This window comes from Hippichthys cyanospilos, chromosome 3 (genome assembly GCF_059441005.1).
Source record: "Hippichthys cyanospilos isolate Australia breed blue-spotted pipefish chromosome 3, RoL_Hcya_1.0, whole genome shotgun sequence".
Lineage (NCBI taxonomy): Eukaryota > Metazoa > Chordata > Actinopteri > Syngnathiformes > Syngnathidae > Hippichthys > Hippichthys cyanospilos.
Window position 1 is genome coordinate 9,623,023 of NC_142371.1, and position 25,342 is coordinate 9,648,364.

Consider the following 25,342-nt stretch of genomic DNA (forward strand, 5'->3'; position numbering starts at 1 on the left):
ATGTAGTGATAGGCAAAACAATTAAATGCTCTTCCGCTAGATGGCAGAAGATTCTATTAACCTGAGTATTCACCTGTTGCCAATCAGAATAGCTTCTTGTTCAATGGAACAAGCCTGATTTTTGCAGAATAAGCACATACTGTACTTGTAAATGCGTAAATTGAGACACTCTCATGATTAATTTAATAATACTTTTTTGTGACATTTTGGTTTGGGTGGTGTTCCACGAGATTTTTCCAAGGTAAAGTATGTGCTGCGGCTCAATTGTTCTGATGACTACTTTTGACAATTAAAGAAAAACACGAAAGGAAGGGTGGGTAAGAGAGATGGGTCACGTGATGCGAGACTGAGCTTTCCAGGCAGCGATTTAAGTAACAGGCGTACACAGTTGCACGCAGTGATCAAATTGAGGCGGGTGGCTTCTGCCGCACATCTTGTGACTGCATCAGAGCCTCGAGCGGTTTAATAGAGCAAAAGGCTGTACTCGGCGCGTCTATACTGCTGCCGGCGATCCATAAGGAAGATGTGAGTGAGCATCAATGGCTCCTCCAGGTTAGCTCTTGCCCACCGGCCTTGCCTTCTCTCGCCACCGGGCCTCCCCCATCCAGCGCAGACAGAATGAAAGGATGGCCGAGCATGGAGGCGGGCTGCATGGAGGACTGACGGATGCTGCGAGCCAGCTGGATGAGCACCACGCCGCTATGACTTCCACGGAGGACGCGCGGTCGGATGATCTGTCTTTGGAAGAGATCCTCAGACTTTACAGCCAGCCCATCAACGAAGAGCAGGCTTGGGCCGTATGCTATCAATGCTGTGTGACGCTGGTGAAGGAACAGCGGAGAAGGAGATGCTCGGATGCCGCCGAGGTGACGGCGGCGGCGGCCCCTGCGAGGGTTTCAGGACCGGGAGATGTTTACATCGCAAAAGACGGATCTGTGAGATTGCACAAACAAAACTGTGAAGGTAAAGACTTTCTTCTTGACTGAGAATGTGGGCTGCTCCCCGGCTCAGCTGTGCTGGACATGTAGTTTAATACTGTACATAGCCCGTAACGTAAGTAATTCTCCACACGGGCATTGTGAGTGAACAGTGGGCATTTTGTTTGTCTTAACGCAACCATACAATTAACTTGAAGTGACATATTCTTAATTCAGCATGACCGTGACAAACAAAGGAGCACGCTCCATCCCGCTCTGGTCCTTCTTACATGACTGCTTTTAGTGCTCTTTGAATTTCCACATTTATTTCATTTTTATTTTTTCGCATTTTCTTTGGCGCTAATATCACGTGGTAAGAATTGTAGGGCGTTCTCATTCTGTTCTGCCGCTCGATATCACATCACAATGCCCATTGCTCATTAGGCTTTTAGTTGGGAAAGCATGTGATTTGGCTGGATGTCTGGGCGCAGTTCAGATTCAGGGCAAGGTGTTTTCACGAGAACAAGTATCACACCCTCAATTTCTAAAGCCTGCCCCTCTTAGAGTCAAATTCGAACTCGGAGCCACTGATCAGTCTAATTATCTTTTTTATAATGCATGCTTTGCTACTATGATTGCTGTCCTACTGTCAAGAAGCAATTGGGAATAGGACGTTCTGGAACAATTTACCACTTTTATTACTGGTGTGCTTCATGCAGTCGATTCTAGGGTCGGAGGTTTAGGGCTGCTGAGCACCCCACCCGACAAGATAAATTACACCCATAAAAAATACTTTTTGATGTAACATCATTCTTGACTTTTATAAAAGAGAAGCAGAACACTTTTTAGTCAATGGCATCCAATAAATAAACTTGTCAATAGCACCTCAGGTTCAGAATTAATACGCACACATGGAGCTAACTTCTCCCATTCCACTTCATACCGACGGCAGTTATGTCTCTAACCACCTTAAACCTTTCTAACAGCATAAACATTGAGCTACAATTAAATTCAGCAACAATGAAGACTGGTCATTGATAATAGAGTGTTTGTAAGGCATTTAGTTTTAGAAGGTAACATGTTTCACAAATCTTGGTTAAGACAGGTTTTACTAACTCCACCACTGTACTTTCTGGATATCATTGGAAGGCAGCATAACCAACCCATGAAAATTGGCAGCTGAAAGCCTGGTCAGGAGCGGTGTTAGAGATTGGGTGGAGCACATTTTTTTGTAGAGGCGGGGGATGGGTTTTTCTGTAATTTTGTTGTTGAAATATTTCTTTTCAACATAGTACTCTATTAATACAATTTTCGAGCTTATCTCTCAAATGTCAGAAGTGCTGGAATTCAATTTAAGAGCACCTCAAAAATGGACGAGAAAGCCTATGACCAGAAAGGCAGAGTTACCACAAATTTTCAATGTCAAGACACATAGTTTACTTGAGCAAACATCCCACTGTATATCATTGTACTAAAATGTCATGAAAATGCAGCTTTGTTAAAGACACATTATGTTCATGTCAAACTGCACATCTGGCATGAACAGTTTGTATAGTTAAGTGTATTAATGCTCACAAACTCCATATAAAAGGTCTGTAGATTGATGACTTATCACCTATTTGACTAAACACACTACTACTACAACTGAACAACTTAAATTGCAAATGTATGTCCAAATATTACAAATTGATCTCAGTGCTGTTTGTCAACAATCCAGGCTACAGCCATAGTATAAAGTTTAGAGATGGGAGTGATCTCATGTGACAAGATCCCAACAAAATTACAGCTCCTCAAAGTTTCTTGTCCCTGCACAGCATGGTATCTATATTCATTTGGCTGTTATGTATTTATTTTTAATGGTTTCATTGTTTTGCAATGAGTATACAAAAGAGTGTGCTGCTTGTTGAGACTATGCATGATAGCAAAACACTAGTCAAATGTGATGAAAAGACTGACCGACATTAAGATAAATCTTACTGTACCAATGAATGACATGAATGCCACGGTATGAGCCTATTTTGGTGTGCTTTTATATGTGTTTTTGACCAGATAAAAACATGTATTTTTTATTTATATCAGAATATCAAAATGCTCAATAGCTGCACCTTTAAAGGAAGAATGCTGCATTATTTGATTAGTTTTAAAACACCTGTGTGCTGATAGTTTAGGTTTCCAGTTGATAAAAAAGAATGGTAAAAATTGGAACATAAAACATATCAATGCTGCAAAAAAATAATTATAGCATACACTGAAGCTAACATGAGCTGCATGCATTTTATTAAACTATTCAGCAATTTTATTTTCACATTCACACTTTAGGGCGGTAATATTCTTGCAGTCTGCTCAATTATATATATTTTGAAAATTAGATAATTTATACAAGGTTAATTTATATTTCAAATTTTGCAGAAATCTCATCTCGTCTCTTGATGGACTCAATCTCGTGAGACATCTCGTCCTGTGGGTTTTGTCCCATTCCTATGAGACATAATGTTAGATTATTCTGATAGTCACGCCATGACATTGAAAGAGGTCTACACTGGGCTTTGCATTTGAACTATACATAGTATACATGTAACAGGCCTACATACAATGGTTAAGTAATGGAAATTTTGATTTGGATGAACACTAAAATGAACCATCGCCTCACACATAGAATGAAAAACATCTGGCAGCCTTAACAATGAGCTTTCAAATGTATTTTGCTATATTGTTCGGCTCTTCCTCCATGTTCTAGCCCTCAACAAAACTTTGAGAATATTAATTAAGAAATAGTGAAAAAAAAAATCTAAAAGGCATAACTTTTACATGTAACAGGATGTCAAGCTCCGGTGATGCTGATGCAGCCGGTTACAGAGAAGTCATTTGTTGTCATCCATCAGCGAGCTAATTATATGTGTAAGAGCTTTGCTAATGCCACAAGGAAAGTTATCGGTATTCATGGTTTTCTACATTTCGAAGAGACCGCATTGATGCATAATGTCTTCGTGAATGAGGAGTTAGTGCGTCATAACTAAACCACAAGCTTTTCAAAGAGTTGGAGCTAATAAATAATGCAAACAAAGAAACAAATAAATACATTAATGTAAAATTGACACATAACGTGAATATAAAATGTTAATTACAAAAACTAAATCAGTTTTATTGTGAGCTTAAAGGTATACATATCCAATGTTTATGGCTCAATTAAGCTCGGGTGAAATAAAAATGATTATTTTGCCAGAACCAACCTTTTGTGTTGGCATAGTCTTTGATTACTTTTCCCGTGCTGTTTTGCAACAGGACAAATAGATCTCTAGCTGCAAAAAGTGATTATATTGCCAAACACAGCCATCATTTGCCATAGTACAGTTTACTAAACACTTGGAGAGCATTACAAATGAAGATCAAATTCAATACCTTGTGGTGAATAATACTAAACATACGCTTCTGTTGGCTCCTTTGGTAATGCTTGTACCTACATTGGAAAATATTTTTTACAAGCTTAGGCGAAAGGAACACATATCCGCCAATGGAGCTCTTGCAAGAAAGAACCATCATTTTAGGAAAAAGTTTGGAAATATATACTTTTTGTTATAATGAGCATTCCAATTAAAAGGTGTTATTGAGGTTTTTGCTGCCTGCTTATGACATGTTTTCTTTTTTTTTTTAACAGGTAAATCCAACCCGAGCACGCAGATTGAGGTGAGTAAAACACTGATGTTTTGATTTTGCCGAGGAACATTGTTCACTCTTGTCTGAATTATTTTTTATTTCTTGGTCGCTTCGAGCAGAATATTTACAGACAGGTCTTACCCCAGGTTAAAAGATGAAATTATATCAAAATGTTAACATAAGACAAAACAAAAATATAACTGTGTGCTAGAAAATAAATCAACTTCTTTGGTAATGTTTGAAAAACCGACATCGGATAAAAGCCACATTTTGTTTTACTTGTTCCGTGTGCGTGTCAAATGGTTGAACTGTATAATGCCTGGATCATGTTTGCTTCTTCCAGAGCAGCATTTTACTGGATGCTGTTTTAAATGCAATTTTACACAGAATTGGCACATACAGTAAGTACATCCAACATGATTCGTTCCCATGAGCTGAAATGGCCCACAGGCTACAGAGTTTGAAAAGAGTTTTTGTTACAAGAGATATGCCACGACCCCTTTTTGTGACTGTTTCCAATTAAATATGAAAATCAACTTAATGATCCACAGTTTCATTGCTTTAATAGATTATTTTTGTTGGTGTTTGGTTTTGAGTTTGGGATATTTGTACATACAGTGAGTGCCTCCTTTTGGTTGATCTTTTTGCCTGTGCTTTGCTTTGAATTGCATCTGACTCTCGAATATCGTATTTAGAGATTGAAAATGGTCATTTTAGGTTTCATGGATAACATTGCTTGTGCTGAGTTCATCCATCCATCAATTTTCAATAGCCGCATCCTCATAACGATCAAGGCTTGCTGGTGCCTATCCCAACTGACAGTAGGCGAGGGACATCCTGAACTATTTGTCAGCCAATCGCAGGGCACACAGAGATGAACAACCTTTCGCACACCCAATCACACTTAAGGACAATTTAGTATGCCCAATACACCTGCCATGCATGTTTTTGGAGTGTGGGAGGAAGCCGAAGTGCCTGGAGAAAACCCAAGCGGGCTCGGGGAGAACACGCAAAGTCCACACAGGAAGGCCAGAGCGAGGAAGATTTGACTCGGGTCCCTGAACTGTGAGGCGAACGTGCTAACCACTGTGTCACCGAGTTGCCCTGAGCTCATTTATTAGCATCTAAATATGCTGCCCTTAAGATAAACACTGAGGCAAGTGATCAGGTTGTTTATTTCAAGATAACACATTTTCATTTGTAAATGAGTTCATCTCGATGATAAAAGCTGAGTCCGTATCTCAATCATTCTGGTGTGATGCGATTCAAGGGTACTTTTATTTTAAAGTGAAACCATGAAATTTAATTCAAGTCGATTGGATTATGCTTGAATTCAATATGGTATGGTTCATTTGAAGGGACTATAATGCTGTCAGTTCTTGTTGTCATACGCGATACAAATGAATGAACTTGCCAGGACTGTAAATGTGCCTTGTGCTTCAGTGATTCGATTCAATGCATGAAACTATTTATTCTCACATGTGTCGTGGTTTGTGGGCGTGCTGGAGACTGTCCCTGCGGCTTCGGGCATTGGGCAGGGTACACCTTGAACTGGTTGCCAGTCAGTCACAGGTCGTACGAACGACATTCACGTTGATCTTATTTACTGTGTATTTCCATTACATACATAACAACGGCAAGGTGGAAACACAGCTCATTGTGTGCACATGACCTCGAAGAATATGAACTCTTGATTCAGTGAAGGTCAGAAGGTGTTCTTTGTTTTGCCTTGGAGGCAATTCCACAAATCTTTGTTGAATATTTTGGTACTTTGATACTTACATTTTTATCTTTGTTCAGTGGCCAGTCTTTTTTTTTTTTTTATTGAGACTTTTTGCAAAACTATTGTAGTAGCTGTTTTATAACTGCACCTTCTCTGGTCATGTGATCGAATGTAACAATTGTTAACTATGTTTTTTTTTTTATTCCATAAAATTACTAATGCCATTTATAATCTCTCTTGAAATCTCAGTTTTGGAATTGAGAAGCATTTCCTGTAATCTTCAGTGATCACAACTGACCTTCATACCTCCTTAATGGTTTCTTTGTTGAGGAAATGGTGTAATAGATTTTCACTAAAGTCTTTACGGAACTAACTATGGATCAACTGATTTCAGAGAGTACAGCTATTTGGCTTAATTATTTGTAACCTTGTGATGACAGATTTACAACCTGATCTGATGAGATACAAACTACAGAACAACATAATTCTAAACAAATTTTCATTAACTCATTGACAAATTCAGATTAATTGAAAGGTTGATTCATCTTTCTTCATCTGAGCATCTTTACAGTCAACACATTTTGTTGTCTCCTGAAATATGATTGAAAAATTAGTGGAGTCTTTTGAATTTCAAATTGCATATTGACCTTTTGATTGTTTGACCCTACAGGTTCCACTGTATATTCTGTTACACTGTTTTCATTTTATGTTTAAATAAAGTAAAAGAGCATTATTGGCCAAAGAAAAACAATGTAGTCATGCTATCATATGACAGTAAAAAAAAAGAAAAAAAAAGAAAAATCCTTTCACTCCGCCTGAGGGAACGTCTCGCCTTTCAGTCTCATGATGAAGAATTTTTCTAGAAATATTTTACACAAACAAGTTAGTAAAATATGTCTTGTCATCCATCTCGAAAAACAGTTTAACATTTGGTTGTGACAATTTTTGTTTCTGCCAGTGCAACAGATTAGCATGCAATGTAATCTATAATAGTTTATATTTTTGTTTACCAACCATCAATCAGTCAATATTCTGTCAAATTGGTTGGCTTGTCTTCTTTGGCTTCTTGGTTTTTATTGAATTACAAACACATTTGGGTTCAGATTCAAAGGTGAATATGAGACAAAAGTCCAGCAGTCCAACTTTTATTTCATGTTATTTAAATGTGTTAAACACCTCCGAACACAGCATCATTTGTTTTGATAAAACAATAATAAAAGAAAAGAGATAGACGACAAGTAACACTCATATTCACCCAATTACTGAGTTATAATTGAACCAATACTGCTTGCACAGAAGTCAAGAAACTGAGCTACTTAACAGCTGTAGATGATTATTTATGATAATACTGATCAAAAATGTATACAGTGTTTTTAGGGATAATAAAATGCTTTTTTTAAATTAAAGTAATATGTGCCCAATCAAACCACTTGGAAATGATGGTTACATTCAGCATTTATATGTTTCATCAAGATTTGTTTTAAATTTAAGCCACAATCAGTGATGCTGAAATGAACTGTCGAGATGAGGCTGTGGAGCCTTGCAGAACAGAAGCAGTAAAGCAAAAATAATTTGCTGTGTCACAAACAGCCCGTATTTCAGCCTTCAGTTTACTACCTCTTAGTGACAAACATGCTGTAATTTAAGTCAATCTGATGCTACCCTTGCATGTAGTAATGGCCACAGCAGCAGCAGCTGCAATTCTCTTTTGGTTGCACCGTTTCATCCTTTTTTCATCTCTTCATCACACCATCATTCTGCGTGGCGGCGTAAAAGCATGGGAAGCACTCACAGAGACGTTCATATTTACTGTATATGTATATTATACAGTATATATATAATATATATATATATTAGAAAATGGGAAGCAGGATTAAAAAAACACGGTACAAACAATATTGCTTTACAAAAAAAAAAAAAGAAAAAACTCTGACACATCTCCTACTGATTTTTACTATCCAAGTACTGTATATCTGTGGGCTTGAGGGTTGCCAGCCCATGGCAGGAGAATTTCTTGTTTTCTACAAAAATATGTCTGTTTCTTTTAATTATGATGTAGATAATAGTTACATTTTTGAGCATACCTACCAGCAAATTAGGAAAGCACATAATACATTGAGTACAAAGACAAATTACCTTTTGAAGGGTGGTTTTTCGGGGGGGGAAAGGGGTTTTATCTTTACCTTTATATACTTGATATATTCAATGTGTTGAACAAATCACGAGTGAATAAAAACGTGGCTTTCCACAAGCTAGGGCATTCCATTAATAATCTTCTGCAAACCCATTAAACAATCAATTGCTCAATATATTCACAATATACTCGGCGAGTGAATGATAAAACTATGATATAGCGGGTGAACAGTGAATATGGTTTGTAACTTCCATTCTTCCCTGCTTGGGCAGACTTTTTTTGATCACTTGTTTACAACAGTTCTTGCTCTTTTCTCAATGTTCAGGCAAGCAGATTAATTCCCCCTGTGATTTCTCACTTCTGTTCTTTGTTTGGACCTTGGGATTGTTGGCTTTATCAAGTGTGACTCCCAAGTTCCAGATTTATGTTTCTTTTCAGTACATGTAGTCAGTCCAAAAAAACAACAACCCAAAACAATCTCACTAAAGCAAATCAATGAAAAATCATGTAACGGCTGATGTTTTAGAGCAGTCATTTACATATATACAGTATGCAGATGTTTTTGCAAGTCTGTAATCCAACATAGAAGTGTTCTGTTAATCAATAAATACATGAAACAAAATGTCTCTTTTGCAAATCCTTTTTGGCTAAGTTTTTGGCTAAAATCCCAAATTTGCAAGTTCTCTTCAACTTTTAAAAATTTGGTGGGAAAAATAAACAATCATTTTCTTATTCCCAATCTGTCCCATTCATGTTATAGTTCACGCAACCATTGCCCAAGTTTTGGGCATATTTAACACATAACAATACAAGCTTGTCTGCAATCCATCAACAAAACAGAGAAGACGTGCCCTTTGTTTTCACAGGGTCCTCTAAACTGGAAGTTGCCGTCATGTTGAGGATTGGCACTGGCATGTCGGCATTTCTATTGCACTTAAAATACAGTAGGTTGAAGCATATGTTCATTTGGACATGAAAAAAAAAAAGAATCGAGGCAGACATATTCTTGCAACTTTGCAAATGCAAAGAGCAAAAATGCAAAGAAACACAAACTACTGACATCATCTCAATGTTTTAGGGGAGTTTTTCTCCCTTGCCGTTGTCATTGCATCACTGTGTGTGTCCGCAGGATAGGTCTGTGTAGAAACACCAGAAAAAACATGTTCCGGTGGTGCTCCTAGGCTAATATTTTCAGTCCACCTATTATGGAATCCATCCCAGTGACACACTCAGAAAATATTTAACCAATATAAAGTGATTACAAAAAACTGTTATGATTCTAAGTGTACAGTGTTCTGCACACACCTGCAGGTGATTGAGTCTCTGGGCATCATGATCTACAAGGCTCTGGACTATGGACTGAAAGAGAATGAAGAGAGGGAGCTCAGTCCTCCACTGGAGCAGCTCATTGACATGATGACCAACATAGCTGAGACCGAAAGGGACGTCTGCCCTGACGAAGGCTACGAGGCAACAGAGGAAGAAGATGAGGCAGATGATGACCCCGACAACATTGCTGGTGTTCACAGTTACAGAGGTATCCTCAAGGTACTGTACGTACATTTGGCTGCCATACCTATAATATTTAAGTTAAAACCTATTTGAAAGTGCCAATTTTTTCTTTCCTGTCTGTTTTCTAGCTGTGTACGGATCATCTACCCAGTCAGTCGGATGCCCCTAGTCACTACCAGGCAGTATGTCGGGCTTTGTACACAGAGACCAGGGAATTAAGGACTTTCTTGGACAAGATCAGGAGTGCCAAAGAGGTGAGGTCTCATTTTTAGATCCTCATCATGGTTATGGATGTGGAGAGGTCCCACCCTTTCACATGAGTCTTTACGGAGAAATGATGACTGACCTTTACTTTTGCTATGAAAGCCTGAGTGAGGCAGTAGATTTAGCGCAGTAGGCTTCCCGCACAATGCCTCACGGGTGTTTGGGACAACAGCAGCATTATGAAGCCGCTCATGCACGTGGTGAAGGCTTCATCACAACGGCCTCTATTTTCATAGACACCGTATGTGGAAATTCTGCAATATGTCGACACTGCTTGTTGCATCCAACTTGTGTCAGTCATGAAGCTAGTTGTTTTAACTATCCACAACCTCTCGGATTTATTTCATTTTCATTCATTTCAGGATGAATGCCTCGTTCTTTTTTATTCGCTGAATGCTGTGATACATTATATCTTTATAGCAGTTTATCCATTAGTTTGTTAGTAAGCTAGCTTATTGAAACTAAATTTTGCAAATCCTGATGTCTGTGTGAAATTCCTGATTAATCACATAAAGACACCTAGACGAAATGGTGTAGGTGTCATTCCGTCAGCTAACGCTGTCATCCATTGAGACCTCCTCAATGCCACAACTCCTTTCTGCGCAATATCATTTTATCCACCTTTTATATCATTTACACAATTGAGGGTCATAGGTGAGTTTGATCCTGCCTGTGTTGGGAGAAAAGCAGCCTGTACACTGGGCTGACCGACAGTGTTTCACAGAATACTTGCTGGACAACACAAATTGCGTAGATTAAATCAATAATATAACTGAATTACAAATTATATTTATTTCAATACCAAACGTTAATTAGATGCAAACGAGTATGATTATCAATGCAAAACATTTGCATATGCTAACATTTACTAAAAGGAAATATCTAGCACAAACGAAAATGCAAATGACCTAAACACATCCAAGGCAACACTATACAGTAGAACTCTTTTACAACATTTACTAAAAGGAAATACTGTATCTAGTACAAACGAAAATGCAAATGAGCTAAACACATACAAGGCAACACTATACAGGAGAACGCCTTTACAACAAAATCATATTTGCAGCCAGAAATTTTTCACAACAGGGGACTTTTCATTATAGCAAATCTACGTATGTCTCGGAAGTAAACATAAAAAACGTGTTGTGCAATCTACAATCTGACTGGTGTTAAAAACAAAGCCATCAAACATGCCAAATCTACAATAAGCATTCATTTTCATACTTACATCAATTTCTTGCATAATGTCTTTCACTTTGCTTCCTCCATCTTTCATCTTTATTACTTTTATTCTGTCTTCAAGTGTTAAACTTGGATTAAGCTTGACACATCTGCGACATCCACGTGGGTCCAGGTGTCAAAATGATGTTGTTTTGGCAACCACGCCCCTCTGTGCGGAGTTCACGCGTAACTGATTTTTTGCAATGGGTATCTTCTGGAATTTCTTTATGAATGGAAAACATGGCAGACAAACTATTTGTTGTACTGTTCGCTGGTACAAACACCTTTATGATTTGTCTGAAAAGGAATACCGTGATCTAAATACCATAAACAACTCCTGGCGAGCACCATGTTGCTGGAGAGATTAGGGGTCTGTTTAATCATGCCTGGAAGAATTTAGTTTGGACTAGGATTCTCTACCTCTGTTCCAGAGTAGTGTTGTTTGTATGCTGTAGACTACATTTACTGCCACCTATAGTATGGGAGAATATCGCCTGACTGTGGGGAAGCCGTAACGAGTATAAAGTGCTGCTAAACGCGTGGCGGCGCATCAAGTATAAACCAAGCTAAACTTTTGCTGCAGGCTTGTTTTTGCTGTTTTGAATTTCAGTGCAATGCAAATGCAGAAAAAAAAAAAAAAACATTTTGAAGTATGAGGAAGTAAGAAAGAAGGAAAGGCTTCAATGCATGGATTTTTTTTTCACACTGGGGGGTATTTTTGCACATGCAGGTTTCATTGTAGAGGAGTTTTACTGTATAACATGCTGAATATAAAAACTAACATTAGCGAGCATTTTATCTACAGTCACAAGTTGAACCAACAAACAACTAATTTGGGGCATATTAGCATAAATGACAACATTCCAACGAAGAAAACACAACTCACAGACACTCGTGGGCCAGAGCTCAGAAAGAGAGGGAACAATGCATGCACACCGACGAGAGCGCACAATTGGAGCCCTTCCTCCCCTCACCACAAAATGCACTATCAACAACAGCCAGAGGTGGTGCCAAAAAACAAAGACTTAGCCATACGAGGCACAAATCTGTAGCTGTTAAAACACAAACTAAATCAGTTCCAAAACACCCACTCACAGTATCCACATTAATTCACCGACCCCCTGCAGTCAGGCCACGGACCCCATTTTGAGAACCACTGATATATAGGATTTTATAATATCCATTCCATTTCACAAAAAAAAAAAAAAAAAAATGAACATAGAAGAAGGCTCAAACAGTAGCATGAAATAGGCATGCAAATTACAGTCACACAGATCTGTGGACGGCATTTCAGAGCGTCAGCTGATACTTGAAGGCATCTGCAGTAATGCCCATGGATAAATAAGTGGATGGGCTCATTATGGCTCATGCTTTATGAGTCATGCTATAATACAATAACACTGTATGGTCTTAGTTATTTGTTTAATGACGGTTTGTTGACTTGGTTTGGTAAAAGTCTCCTCCTTACACTGCATTATTGCACTGCAAATAATTTTTATTTACAAATAAGTTTCAACAGTCTATATTTTTATTCAATTTTAGCCAATTCAAAGCGACTGCAACCTATTAGCACAGAGGAGGAGGTTTCCTTTGTTGTTGTATATGTATGTATATACATATATATGTATATGTAGATTTTCTCACATGCATTATGGCTTCAAATTATTTTTCAGTGTAAATGTAACGTTCTCTTATGCATTTTGTTCACTAAATCAAAATCACCAATTAAAAAATGCTTAAAAAAGTTTAAACATTTACTGTATACATTTATTTGATTGTCAGTAAAATAAGTCTGAATAGTAAATACTAATTCCAAGAGTCTGAGGTAGCAGTGCATTGTTAAATGGTGACATGCTCTCTGGCTGTGGCCTGAACTGGGCCACAATGAAGACAAAGTAGTGACATGTCCTACATAGATGACACGATCTGACATGCTGACACTCAGACTAAACTGTCGACTCACGCTGACTTTTCAAACCAAGGTTCAGACAGGCATCGTTATGAATAGTTTGGATGATTTTAGCAGGATTTTATGGAATATATCCCAGTTTTAATGAATAAGAAGATGTATATTTGTTTTCATGAAATATTTTCATCTGCAATGTTGAGGTTCAATGTCAAGGTAAATTCAGATTACGCTACATACAACAGGCTACTTATCTAATGTCATATTTAAATGATGTCTTCAAAATGATGTACTCATTTGTATTTTTTTTTTTTTACCTGAGGATGAGACTGGAAACATGAATACTGAGCCACAATAATGTGGCTGAACACAGAATAATTACATCAATGCGTTTTCATTTTCCCCTCGCTCACCGTTAGGCTTTTGCTACGAACACATAACCTAATGTTTTACTACTGTTCATTCACCTCTTAACATCACATGAAATCTTTGCCTCTTGGGCATCAGTGGTTTGGAATAGATGCTTCCTGCTGGTAGGCGTGTACTGTGTGTGTTTGCGTGTGTGTGTGTGTGTCTTTGTGTTTGTGTTTGTGTGTGCTTGCGTGTGTGTGTGTGCATATGTCTCCACCTCAGGGTTCCGTCCTGCTATGTGCTTCTAAAACTGCCCTTTCAGTGTGCATAATGCATGTGAATGAATAGAGGGAATTTGGGTGGGTTACATAACTGTTCAAAGGGAAAGTGGGTTGGGGGGAGGCAGAGCGGATTCTTAGTAATGGTGGGAGGAAAAAATAGAAAAAGAAAACAGAATGAATGAACGTCACCATGGGATGGACAAAGCAATCAGAGCATTGATTTTTTTTGTAATTGTGTGTAGTTTAGTTGCAAATTAAAACATTGTTTATTTAAACAGCCGCATTTATCAAATGTTGTGTAAAGTAAACCACATCAGTCAAAAAGTTAATAATAAAATGCACTTTTCTTTTTTCAATCTCCCTCAAAGTGTTTTGTGTCACCAATGTTTGGTTTGGCTAACTTCCGTTCCCCTGTACATTACTTACAATCAAGAAATAGCTAAGTGGTATACAAGCCAAGGTTATATTATAGAGTTTAGCAGGCTAAGAATTTTGATTAAGTAATATTTCTTCAATATTTAAAAAAATCTTGATTACTGTAATCCTCAAAATTCATTAGCGTTATGAGGAAATATTTAAGGATTATTTGGTTAACAAAAGAACACAATATGTTGATGTTTGTTGTATGTATGATTATTTAGACTTTTTTTTTTTTAATCATTTACTAAAGTAACAGCTTTAGTAATCATTTACTAAACTAACAGCTTCGCACCTCTTGATATTTGCTCTGTATGCTTTGATGTGGATGACACTCAATGACATGGAATGACTTTCATTTTACAGCCGGGCAGTATTAGGAGTTATCCGCTTGGTGTTTCCAAACTTTTGACTGGTACTGTATTCTCCCTGGTTAATGTGCTAACTGAACCACATTAGCATATGCACACCAGGGTTCCAAGACGTGCAGCCAGGCCTTTCACATTATCAGATATTTTAAGCAAAGGGAGTCATGTTTTTATAATTAAGAAAGAGGCCAAGATAAATCATTAAAAAAAAAAAAAAAATTAAAAAAATCCACCATTGATACAACCTAAAATGTATACAACACCATTGAAAAATCTTCCCCTCGGAGTAAAATTAAAATCAGTTGAACAGAGTCACTTCAAATAATAGCAGCAGGTGTATGCCACTCATTTAAATGAAGTTTGATTGTGATTGGTTAATTTTGTATTCAGCCACAAACGTCTTATCTTGGTTGTTTGTTTTTGCTTCTTCACACTAAAAGATTCATTTTGTTGAAGTTGAATAGGTTATAACTTACTTTAATCATGAAAAAAGTGTTCGTAATTGATTTATCTCACAACTATCCCAAAAAGACGGCACTTCAATAGTGATCACATACCTTTAATACCCATGCTTTGCCAGAGCGACCTAATGTAACCCCTTACTTTTACGTGATTACACATGGATGCTGACATGATTGTGTCGTCATGTCATTTGAACCGGCATGTGCATAGCTTATTAGGTAATATATGCATCCATCTGTGCCTCTGCGTATAAGGGAGATCAGATGGCTCTATGTGAGTCTCCCTCCCCCTCATACTGTACCATTGCCTCATCTGATTGGCAGGTTTGTGACAACATACAGAGAGCCATCTTTATCCATGAACCTATACTAGCCTTTTACGACAAGCAGTATCTGTTACCTTTTTAAATGTCTCTTATAGGCATTTGCAGACATCCACCCATCATCTGAAGCAGCTTATCCTCCATTATCTGTAGAAGCTTATCTTGCGGTCATCGGGCAATATGGGGAACACACTGTATTGGTTGCCAGCCAATTGCAGGGGATACAGTGACAACCTTTCATGCTGCCAATCAAACCTATGGACAATTTAGAGTGTCCACTACACCTGCCATGCATGTTTTTGGAACGTGGGGGGAAGCCCGAGTGCCAGGAGAGAACCCACGCGAGCTCGGGGACAACATGCAAACTGTCCGGAGCCGGCTGGTTTGAACACGAGACTCTGTCTGGACTGTGAGACGGACACGCTAACCATTCTTCCACCAAGCCGCCCATTCGCAGACAAGCAGCTTATCAATTTTGAATGCTGGATGAACAAATATTAAAGAATAACAATGTTTTTTAACTTAAAAAAAATCAAACTGTCTCACAAAAATGTTATAACATTTGTTCAATCCTTTCAATGAAAACACTTTTTTTTGTTTGTTTTGCTGAAATCTGTCAGTTTTTAAGAGTCTGGCTATCAAATATGTCCCTTTTAAATTCTACATTCAATGATCTGTTGTGATTCGTTGCTCTCCTGACTTACTTGAAAGTTGTCAATTAGTTTGGGATTGCATGCAATTTATCTTTAATTTGGATACTGTAACAAAGTTCATTTTGAAATAATTTAACTCAGTTGTTTTTTTTTTTTTTTCAAACAGAATCTTCGCAAGATGGAAGAGTCAACAGAAGATCCCAGTAGAGACCTGAATGACTTACAAAATGCTGATTGGGTAACAAATAAACTATCACTGATCTCAACCTATTAACTAAACATGCTAAGGGTCAACTGTCATGATGAAAATCCAAAACCTGTCTTGATGAATGCACACCTTCATTTATCCAGCATTATCCACATCCTTTGAACGAATTATCTTGGATGTATTTTTGAGCCTGTATTCTGATGCCCTTTTCTTCTTGTCAGGCTCGTTTCTGGGTTCAGGTGATGAGAGACCTTCGAGATGGAGTCAAGCTGAAAAAGGTGCAAGAGCGGCAATACAACCCGCTGCCCACTGAGTACCAGCTCACTCCCTACGAAATGCTCATGGATGATATCAGGTCCAAACGCTACAAGTTACGCAAAGTCATGGTTAGTGTCTTATTTGGATGACATAAACCAGGGGTGTCAAATGTACGGCCCGTGGGTTTGTGCCAAATAGCTTGCTGATTGCTTCAGTGACAGAAAGTGGAACGTTTCACTAGCATTTACCTTAGCATCAAGTTTTGTTGTGCTACTGCTGGGCGCATTGGACATTTTCCTTCCACTGGATGTTTATGTCTCATTTCATTTATGTATTTATTTTTATTCTTAGTTCTTCCTATTATGCGTTCTACACCAAATACACAATTTATGGAAGAATAGAGAAAATATAATAAATTTCTATTTATTTCATGCAATTTAAAGAAAAACGCTACATTAGGATATATGTGGGACAAAAAAGTCAGTTACTTTATTTCTCGTTAGTTTCTTTTTTTTCAACAATATATTTACGCTTGAACACAGGGAAGTAGGACTAGGCCGATGTACATAGCAAAAATCTACATATAATTGACGTCAATTGTTTTTAAGTTATATACCTTTCATATATCATACAAGTTTTAGATGAATCAGAGAATATATATATATATATGACTGATTCACTATGTTATTAAGAGGTTGCCTGCCCCATAATCACACCAATAAGTAAGTAAACAATAAATTTGTAATTAATGAATATTTATTTTGTGATATAATTCCACTTCAGTGCTCATGTGTGCATTAAGACCAATTCAAAAGAAAGTTTTTCCCAAATAAAATGCAGTGTTTGTTTCTGCCAGGAGAGGTCCCTAGCTGTTACAGAAGCTTCCCAAAATGAAGCCATTTTCCAAGCAATTGGCTCCAAATGTCCACAAATGGCCCAAAAAAGCTTCATTTAAGCACCATTAAAAATGCACATACACTGTCCTTAAGGTTGAAGCCTAAGTGAAGTTCATTTTGCCCACTGCGCCGTTCTCTGCTTGACTAATGGAGGCGTGGATGACTCGCAAATCGACTTACTTGACTTGGCGTGTCCTTTTAATTTGCAGATTCAACTCAAATCCAAACGATCAAATCCACAAATCCAAATGAGGGATTCCGTGCAAAGACGTGAAGTCGTATCTCGCCAAGTCATAGTCGTGCAAACGAGAGTTGTATTCAAAATACATACTTTGCACTGGCAAGATTTTAATAGGTAAACTAAACTCAATTTATAGTCATACTAAAACAATTAAAACTCAACACAATTTAGGGTAGTACTCATATGATTTGTTTTGATGACGATTTTCCTCCTTCGCCCCTGAGCTGAAATGACTTTGGCACCCCTGACATATGCATATAATGTGTAGCGGTCTGTTTAATGCTTTTATTATGATTTTCTCAAGAGCAACTTGTACGGATGTTATGGCAAAAAAATGTAAAATATTTGCCAGACTTGTAAATTGTTACAATTTGAATTTGAACCTTGTTGACAAGCCTCCAGTGTGCATTTGCCACCAAAAAATGGGGGTTGCAGCACCCCGATTGTTTTTTATTTTTTAATTAATTCACAGTGTGTGGGGAGGGGCGAGTTGCCCAAAACTGTTGGATGTTGGACACGTTTTGTCACAGTTGTGAAGCATTTTTTTTCAATTCTTTCATTGTTGATTCGTATGTATAGTTGATGGTTGTTTATAGCCAATTACTAGCTCAAACAACAATACATATGGCCTGGTTTCAAACCCTTTACAACTGCTTCTGTTGTATTTTCATATTTATGAATCCATTTGTTTTTCCTCGGTGTTATTGACTTTGGCAGCTTGTTAAGATTACTGTCATGAATTTGGCATTGTAACAGGTAGATGGACTTACATTTAGGACCCTACTTTTGTAGACAGGAAAAAGGATGCATCTTCATTTTCATCCCGGGCCATACAAGTCTTTGGGAATATAGAAGATCACGCTACGCGGCGCTGGGTATTTGGCGAACCGAGGATAATTTGGGAACGAAAAGTGGAGTAGAATTTAACTCAGCGAAAAGCAGGTTGAAGTTGTTGCCTAGGCAGTATACGTAATGTGTATGGCGGAGAAATTCTGAGCGTTGAGTGGTGAATGGTGAATATCATCAGTCAAAAACATCACAAGAGCATGCATCCATTTGTTTGAAACATTGTAGAAATCAATTCATTGAATGAATCATTATTATCATCTCAAATATATTTTAAAATCCCACCCCCTGCTGTGGCACAATTGTGGGTGGGTGGACGAAATGGGCTAGCGGGCTTGTCACAAATGAATGTTTGGGGATAGAAGATTGTCTCCAAGTGCCCCCACCACAGCGGCCAACTTTACTTTATCCGCCAGCGGAGATCTTCTTTCACCTCATTTTCAATGTACTTTGCACATGGACTCTAGTGAGTCCTTCTGCCATGCAAACCTTACGCCTTTACCATGGCCCTGTTCTCTCTCCCAAAAGTGCAAAACACCCCTTTCTGTCTTCGACCATCTTCGAAAATGCCCGAAGAAAGAAAAACGTACACATTTATGCGCACAGTTTGACTGCACATTGTACTAGATATGCGCAGAGCACAGAAATTGAGCTCTATGACTGGGCTCACTTTACTGTTCTTGGTGATGTAATTTTAGACAACTGAGGTTATCTTTCCTGGCTACTGACTACACATGAACTGAGGTGAAATGAGCAGCACCCGAATTTCACTCTTTTTTCTTGATGGATCAGTATTCATCTTTGTGTGTGTGTTTTTTTTCCAGGTGAATGGAGACATCCCTCCCAGGCTTAAGAAAAGTGCTCATGAAGTCATATTGGAGTTCATTCGATCCAGACCACCCCTTAACCCGGTGAGTGTTATATCATATTGTATCCCAGCGCAACTTGTGACATCATTAGTGAGATGTGGAACATTTAGCATGTTAGATGAGCTCATCTAATGATGTTTTTCAAATTTAGGTAGCCAAGGCACCCGTTCAAAAACAAAACAAAACAAAAAAAAAACAACTGTTGACACACCACCATGGTGTGACAACACATAACAAAAATGACACCAAAAGTATGTATAATGAGATAATTATGATCTCAATATATTCACTGAGTCTGAAATGTACTTTGTAATTTACCACAAAGCTGCTTATTGTAATTCTGCCATCTAATGAAAGAAGCAATGAATTGTTTTGCTTGTCACTATACGTCACTGGCATGGCGAGATGAACACATTTCAAAGATGAATGAGTTTCTAATCTATAACTATTAATTTACAGAACAATAAAGTGAAAGGGCTTATTTCCCACAGCAACCCTGATGACCTCTCATGACATGTCTCACTAGTGTACCATGGCACTCAATATTATTAGTTCTTGAGAAAATTCAGACCCTGAATTGAAAGTGCTCTGATTTCTAGTTCAACTATAGAACCATGAAACAAAGCCAACTTGATTTGAAGAGCATTGAATTGACAGCATCACTTCTTAATAGCGGATTTTCCACCTCTGAATATTTTTGTTAGTAAATTGTAAAAATTGCCATTAATTGCCCAAATTTTCAGTGTTCAGCCAAAAGACATTTAAAACAAAGCAGCGTCTCTGAAAAAAGATATTTGATGACACAAAAACTGCTGACAGTAAGTGTCTGGTTCTAATCCACTCTTGAGTCCTGATCCCATTGTCGTGACTCATCACATCACATCTCTAACCAACATCAAGACACCGCCATTAAAGAAATCAAATTTAATCACTGATTAGGGTTGTTAAAAAACTGCTAATCGATAACGCTTAAATTGTATGAAATCGCACAAGTCTCCGGCATTAGCGCTAGCTAACCGCTAACTATGTGCGTGGTGCCTTTAAACTAAGTGGGACATTTGATATTCACGGAAGACCACTTTGTAAATGCATCAAACGTTAACTGCAATTGTCTAAATATTTTGGGCTTCTTATCAATATATAAAAGCTGACATAAATCAAGAAAAATGTGTGGAACATATGGAAATTACGCTAATATGTCAATTAATTACAATAAATAAATGGTCCAAATAGTTACTGATATTTACAATACCAGTGGTAATCAAATAACTAGACTTCTGTCTAATGATTGGTATGCCATTAAAAAACAGTGAATCGGCCTGTTTTTGTTATATGTATATAATTATGATAAAATTTACCACAAAAAAATGTAGTCCCTTATAAACGGGTGTTAAAACATTCAGAGCCATAGTCTGCAGTTTTAATTCATTTTTTATCAAACCTTTGCAGACCTGTGCATAAAGCTGCATGTGATGAGGCAACGTGCGCAAAAAAGTCTCTCTCTTCTTTCGGTGTTTCAAGCCGTTCTCATTTTTTAATGTTTTGACCAAATATTTTCATTTCGATGCATCCCTACTACTTACTGTAGAAAAGTCACTGTGTGAGCAAATCTACAGGAAAAGCTACGCTCATCACTTCTCTGGTGATTTAAAGTAGGAGGAGTAGCTGCTGCAGCTGAGGAATAGCAAAATAGTGACAGAGGAAATAAAGATGTCTAGAGAAACAGACTTCATGGCTATAGAAACTGTTGTCTGTGTTTGTTTGGTACTAAAAATGCTTTTCCATGATGATCCCTGTTTATTTACACACAAGTTTACATACCACGTCAGAATATTGAAATATTGCAAAGTACATGAAACTACGGACAGAATTGTTTAACGAAACATTTACATCGTACATACAATGTGGTCACGTACACGATCCTGTAGTTCTTAAATAGTGTTTTTCATACTGTATGACTGAACACGTTTTTCTGTCAATCATCACATTGTTTGCAAGGTTTCTGCACGTAAACTGAAGCCACCAACTCAGCCTCCTCCCACCCTGCATGAAAGGATCCTCGAAGAAATTAAATCTGAGAGGAAACTTCGACCCGTGACTCCAGATATGGTCCGCAGGGGACGGATGGGTAAGAGCCTCATCACCTCGTGTCGCAATGTAGTATATCATGAGCTCGTTTCTTTTATACATCAGCACGAAATATTGATATTACTGGATTTTTAACAAATATTCAGTTTTGACCAAAAGACTATCCATAGGATACTATACAATTTAATTTTGGGAGGTACATACATAGAAATTGTGATACAGTACGATGTAGTGTAAATCCACTATAGTGTATTGTTTAATACTATTTTTTAATGTTTGCAAAATATCACAATAATTTAAGATAGCAAGCTACTGTGCACATCCCACTCCTAAGAGACGCCTGGAACATTAAATCATCAATTCTTATTATTGTCTTGGATATTGATCACCACTTACTGTATTTGGTTAGCACATCCAGTACATAACTTGACCATAATGTACTTTGACATACTTACAAGTAACACATATTCAGAGTACATATTTAAAGAGTTAGGCCTCAAATGTGACAATACATTTCTTACACACAATGAAATAACAATGTGCCTCAAATAACCTCTTAATCAAAATGACGGGCCATGTCATGCATTTCTCTTTGCAGTAATTCGACCACTTAGCATGTCTTTCAGTTTTGACGCGACAGGTAACGTTCCTTCTGCTGTTTACCTGGCTTTCATTTATTTGATGGTCTCTTCTCCTCTTCTCACTCGCTATGGCTGCTCATCATCATCATCATCATCAGGCAGACAGTTTCTGAACACTGCATTCATATTTCATGCTTTAGTAGTTTATGAAGACTGGCTGATGTGTGTGTGGTTGTACAATGTGCTGATGTGGGACACTGCTCAGCGACAGAGAATATGGATGGCTAATATGAAAAATGCAATAGAACAATTACATTCACGTTTATTAATTCAAATGTCAAAGGCAAAAATTTTGTGAGCACTGATTTTGTAGCCACGATAATGCTCTAATGAATTGTTTTGTTTGAAGGGATTGTTTTTTTTTCTCATCCATCTATTAGCGTTGATACTGTAACTGTAGTGTATTGTACTGTATTCTTTCAGGCCATTTTAATTGAAAACTCAAATGTTGAAGGAAGCCTGTTCTGTAAAGCTGTTTAACAAAAGAAGTTTATAAACATCATCATAACTGTTCAGGCAATGTTTATATGACATTTTAAGATGCATACAGCTGCAAAAGTTAACAACTGTAAAATGTAAACTCTTTGATGACAAACAACTTACATGAGCTGCTAAAGGTAGTGATCAACTCCACAAACACTGTCTCACTATTTATAGTTACCATGAAAGCCAGTGGTTAATTACAGTACCACAATTTTTAATACAGTACATTGTTTTGGCCTGTTGTTACATATGAGGACATTAGGACAAGATATTTTCTTCCTAGCTATAAAGTTTCTCCTTTCCGACTGTATTGACCGATTGCATAACATCTGCTGCCAACTTGGCATTTTTAGGAGTCGTTATCGGTGTACTTTGTGCAAACGGTCCTTCGTGTTTGCTGGTGACTTTGTAGAATTTAATCCATGTGCCGATGTAGTGATGCGGAAGCCGTTTGGTCACATGATAGTTTCTTTCTCCTATGGACTACCTGTATAAATATTTACCTAAAACAGTCAGTGAAACAAATATTATGGACGTGTGTCACTGAGTCATCAAATCAGTTTAATGCTAAGACCCACATTCCTCTCACTGAAGCTTGTGTCTTTCATCTCATCCAAACATAAGCTTAAATCATGTTGAATCATTTATGCTGTGGAATGATCGTTAATTCTGTATTTGTGCTATTCCAGTTGCACTTGCCTATTTTGCTACATAATGATATATAATTGGCAATAACTAAAACAATGTTTTTGGTGTACAGTATTTACATGGATCGATCAAGGCATCAGAAACGTTGCAATTTTCCTGCCCCTGGGCTTTATGGCAAGGCAGGAACGCACATTTTAGTTGTATGATTATAATCAACTAGAGGACATTAGAATAAACATGGGTATTCATCAATGGGATCAAAGCAGGAATTTAAGGTTTTGAGAAAATGAGAAAGTAATGTTCATAAAGTATATGAAATTGGTTGTTTCCTTTGTCACGCTGACACCATTTCATGGTTGAATAGCTGCAAAAGAAAAATGACACTGAAACCATAAGTGTGTACAAAGACAACACCAGAGTATGTTACTACTTTAAAACCACAAACTTTATTAGTCCATTTCAACTACTTCTGTTCAGAGTCATAAGTAAGCCTACCTGAGATGACTTTGGACAAGATGCAGAGTGCAACCCGGACTGGTTGTCATTCAATCCGGGCGCTGCTAAAACCACTAATTTATATAGAATGAAAAGCAGGTGTTTACCTTCTAACCACATTATTTTCTAGACTAAAAAGGTCACTGTGCTATAAGTCGAAGATATGAGTTCAAATGGAGGACTTGGGCAGTTGTGGAGAGCCCCATGGGTTCTAATAAGGTAGAAACTATGAAGGAGATGCCCTGTCTGACAATGTACCGCTACAGAGTAGATTTATGCATTAAAATAGATGCTCCATGCCATTTTTGAATTGAATTGCTTGATTGAAAACGTAAAAGATATATTTAGCTTTCCTAATGAAGGAGGTATTCCCTTCTAGGTTTTGGCAAAACTCGCAGTATGCCACAGGATTTGTTCCGTACAGGACTAGGTAAAGTATCAGCCATCTTGTATGAAGACTTTTTTGTCAAACCCTAACCCAATGGCCTTGTTTGTCTGCCTGCCTGGATGTAAACTAATATGATCAAATACTGTGTTTGGACTGCCCAAATAAACAGTTAAATGAACAATGATGTGTCAATATTCAATTCGTTTCAAAACTGCAGTACAAAAACACTCCTTTCAGATGATGCCTTAAGGGTGCTGTTTCCCCTCAACCAGGAGAAATCACAACGGGACCGGTATAGGAGTGGGAGTCATTCTGAACAGGAACAGGAACAGGACGGGATGGCAGTTGTTTTCAGTGGGACAGGATTGTTGTTGTTTTTTTAACTGCGGTCTGGGGCGGGATGTTTTGTTTTCATTCATGTACTCTACTGTGTATCTCGCCTTCAAGTTATACAAATGATATACACTGTTATGCAGTGCCAAATTTGTATTTATTCATCAATGACCAGACTTTTGGAATTGATCTATTCTCAAATATTTAGCGGCAAACATCTGGAGCCTGAATGTTTTATAAAAGATGCCTCCATGCTCTATGTGTAACACCAGCTTCCTCCAATCCCTGGCCCTCCGACCTACCTAATTCGCCCATCCCATCCCTCTCTAACCTTCAAAGGCTCTCTAAATATTGTCCTCCATTGACAGGATTCCTGCATCGTTTGTCACTATCATTATTCAAATTTTAATGAAATGATTACTAAAAGACAATAAGAATAATAAAAAAATGAAAATAGATGCAAGAAATCCTAAGGGGAAATGTTTTGAGATCCAGTGCCATTTGTGTGGTCATCTTAATAACAGTTGTTTGTGTTTGATTCTTTGCAGATGAATTTAGTCCGTACATGGGCCGGAGGACATCCAGCACTTTGTCTTTGACTATTGAACCAGCATCTCCCAAAGCAGAACCCTCCGGATCTCAGTCTGTACCTCAGAGGAAGAAACTTCTGAAGGCTCCCAGCCTTGCTGAACTCGACACCTCTGACTCTGATGTCAGTGGGGGATTACAATTTTCTTTGTGTAATTTAATTCCAAAATGCATC

General features: G+C 37.8%; 1 protein-coding gene across 3 annotated transcripts in view; it reads left to right on the forward strand.

Annotated features, from left to right (window-relative positions):
* The first annotated feature begins 362 nt into the window (after positions 1-362).
* The window catches only part of spire1b (spire-type actin nucleation factor 1b), a 29,816-nt gene continuing 4,836 nt past the window's right edge, over positions 363-25,342 (forward strand). Inside the window, exons 1-10 of one of the 3 annotated variants that reach the window (XM_088411166.1) lie at positions 363-963; positions 4,573-4,601; positions 9,740-9,976; positions 10,069-10,194; positions 16,352-16,423; positions 16,615-16,779; positions 19,459-19,545; positions 21,502-21,631; positions 24,238-24,288; positions 25,128-25,291. In XM_088411166.1, the coding sequence (XP_088267292.1) occupies positions 627-963; positions 4,573-4,601; positions 9,740-9,976; positions 10,069-10,194; positions 16,352-16,423; positions 16,615-16,779; positions 19,459-19,545; positions 21,502-21,631; positions 24,238-24,288; positions 25,128-25,291 (1,398 nt within the window). In that variant the 5' untranslated portion in view covers positions 363-626. Of the gene's footprint in view, positions 964-4,572; positions 4,602-9,739; positions 9,977-10,068; positions 10,195-16,351; positions 16,424-16,614; positions 16,780-19,458; positions 19,546-21,501; positions 21,632-22,189; positions 22,232-24,237; positions 24,289-25,127; positions 25,292-25,342 lie in introns of all 3 variants that reach the window. The other 2 variants (XM_088411167.1, XM_088411168.1) reach the window with 2 other exon arrangements.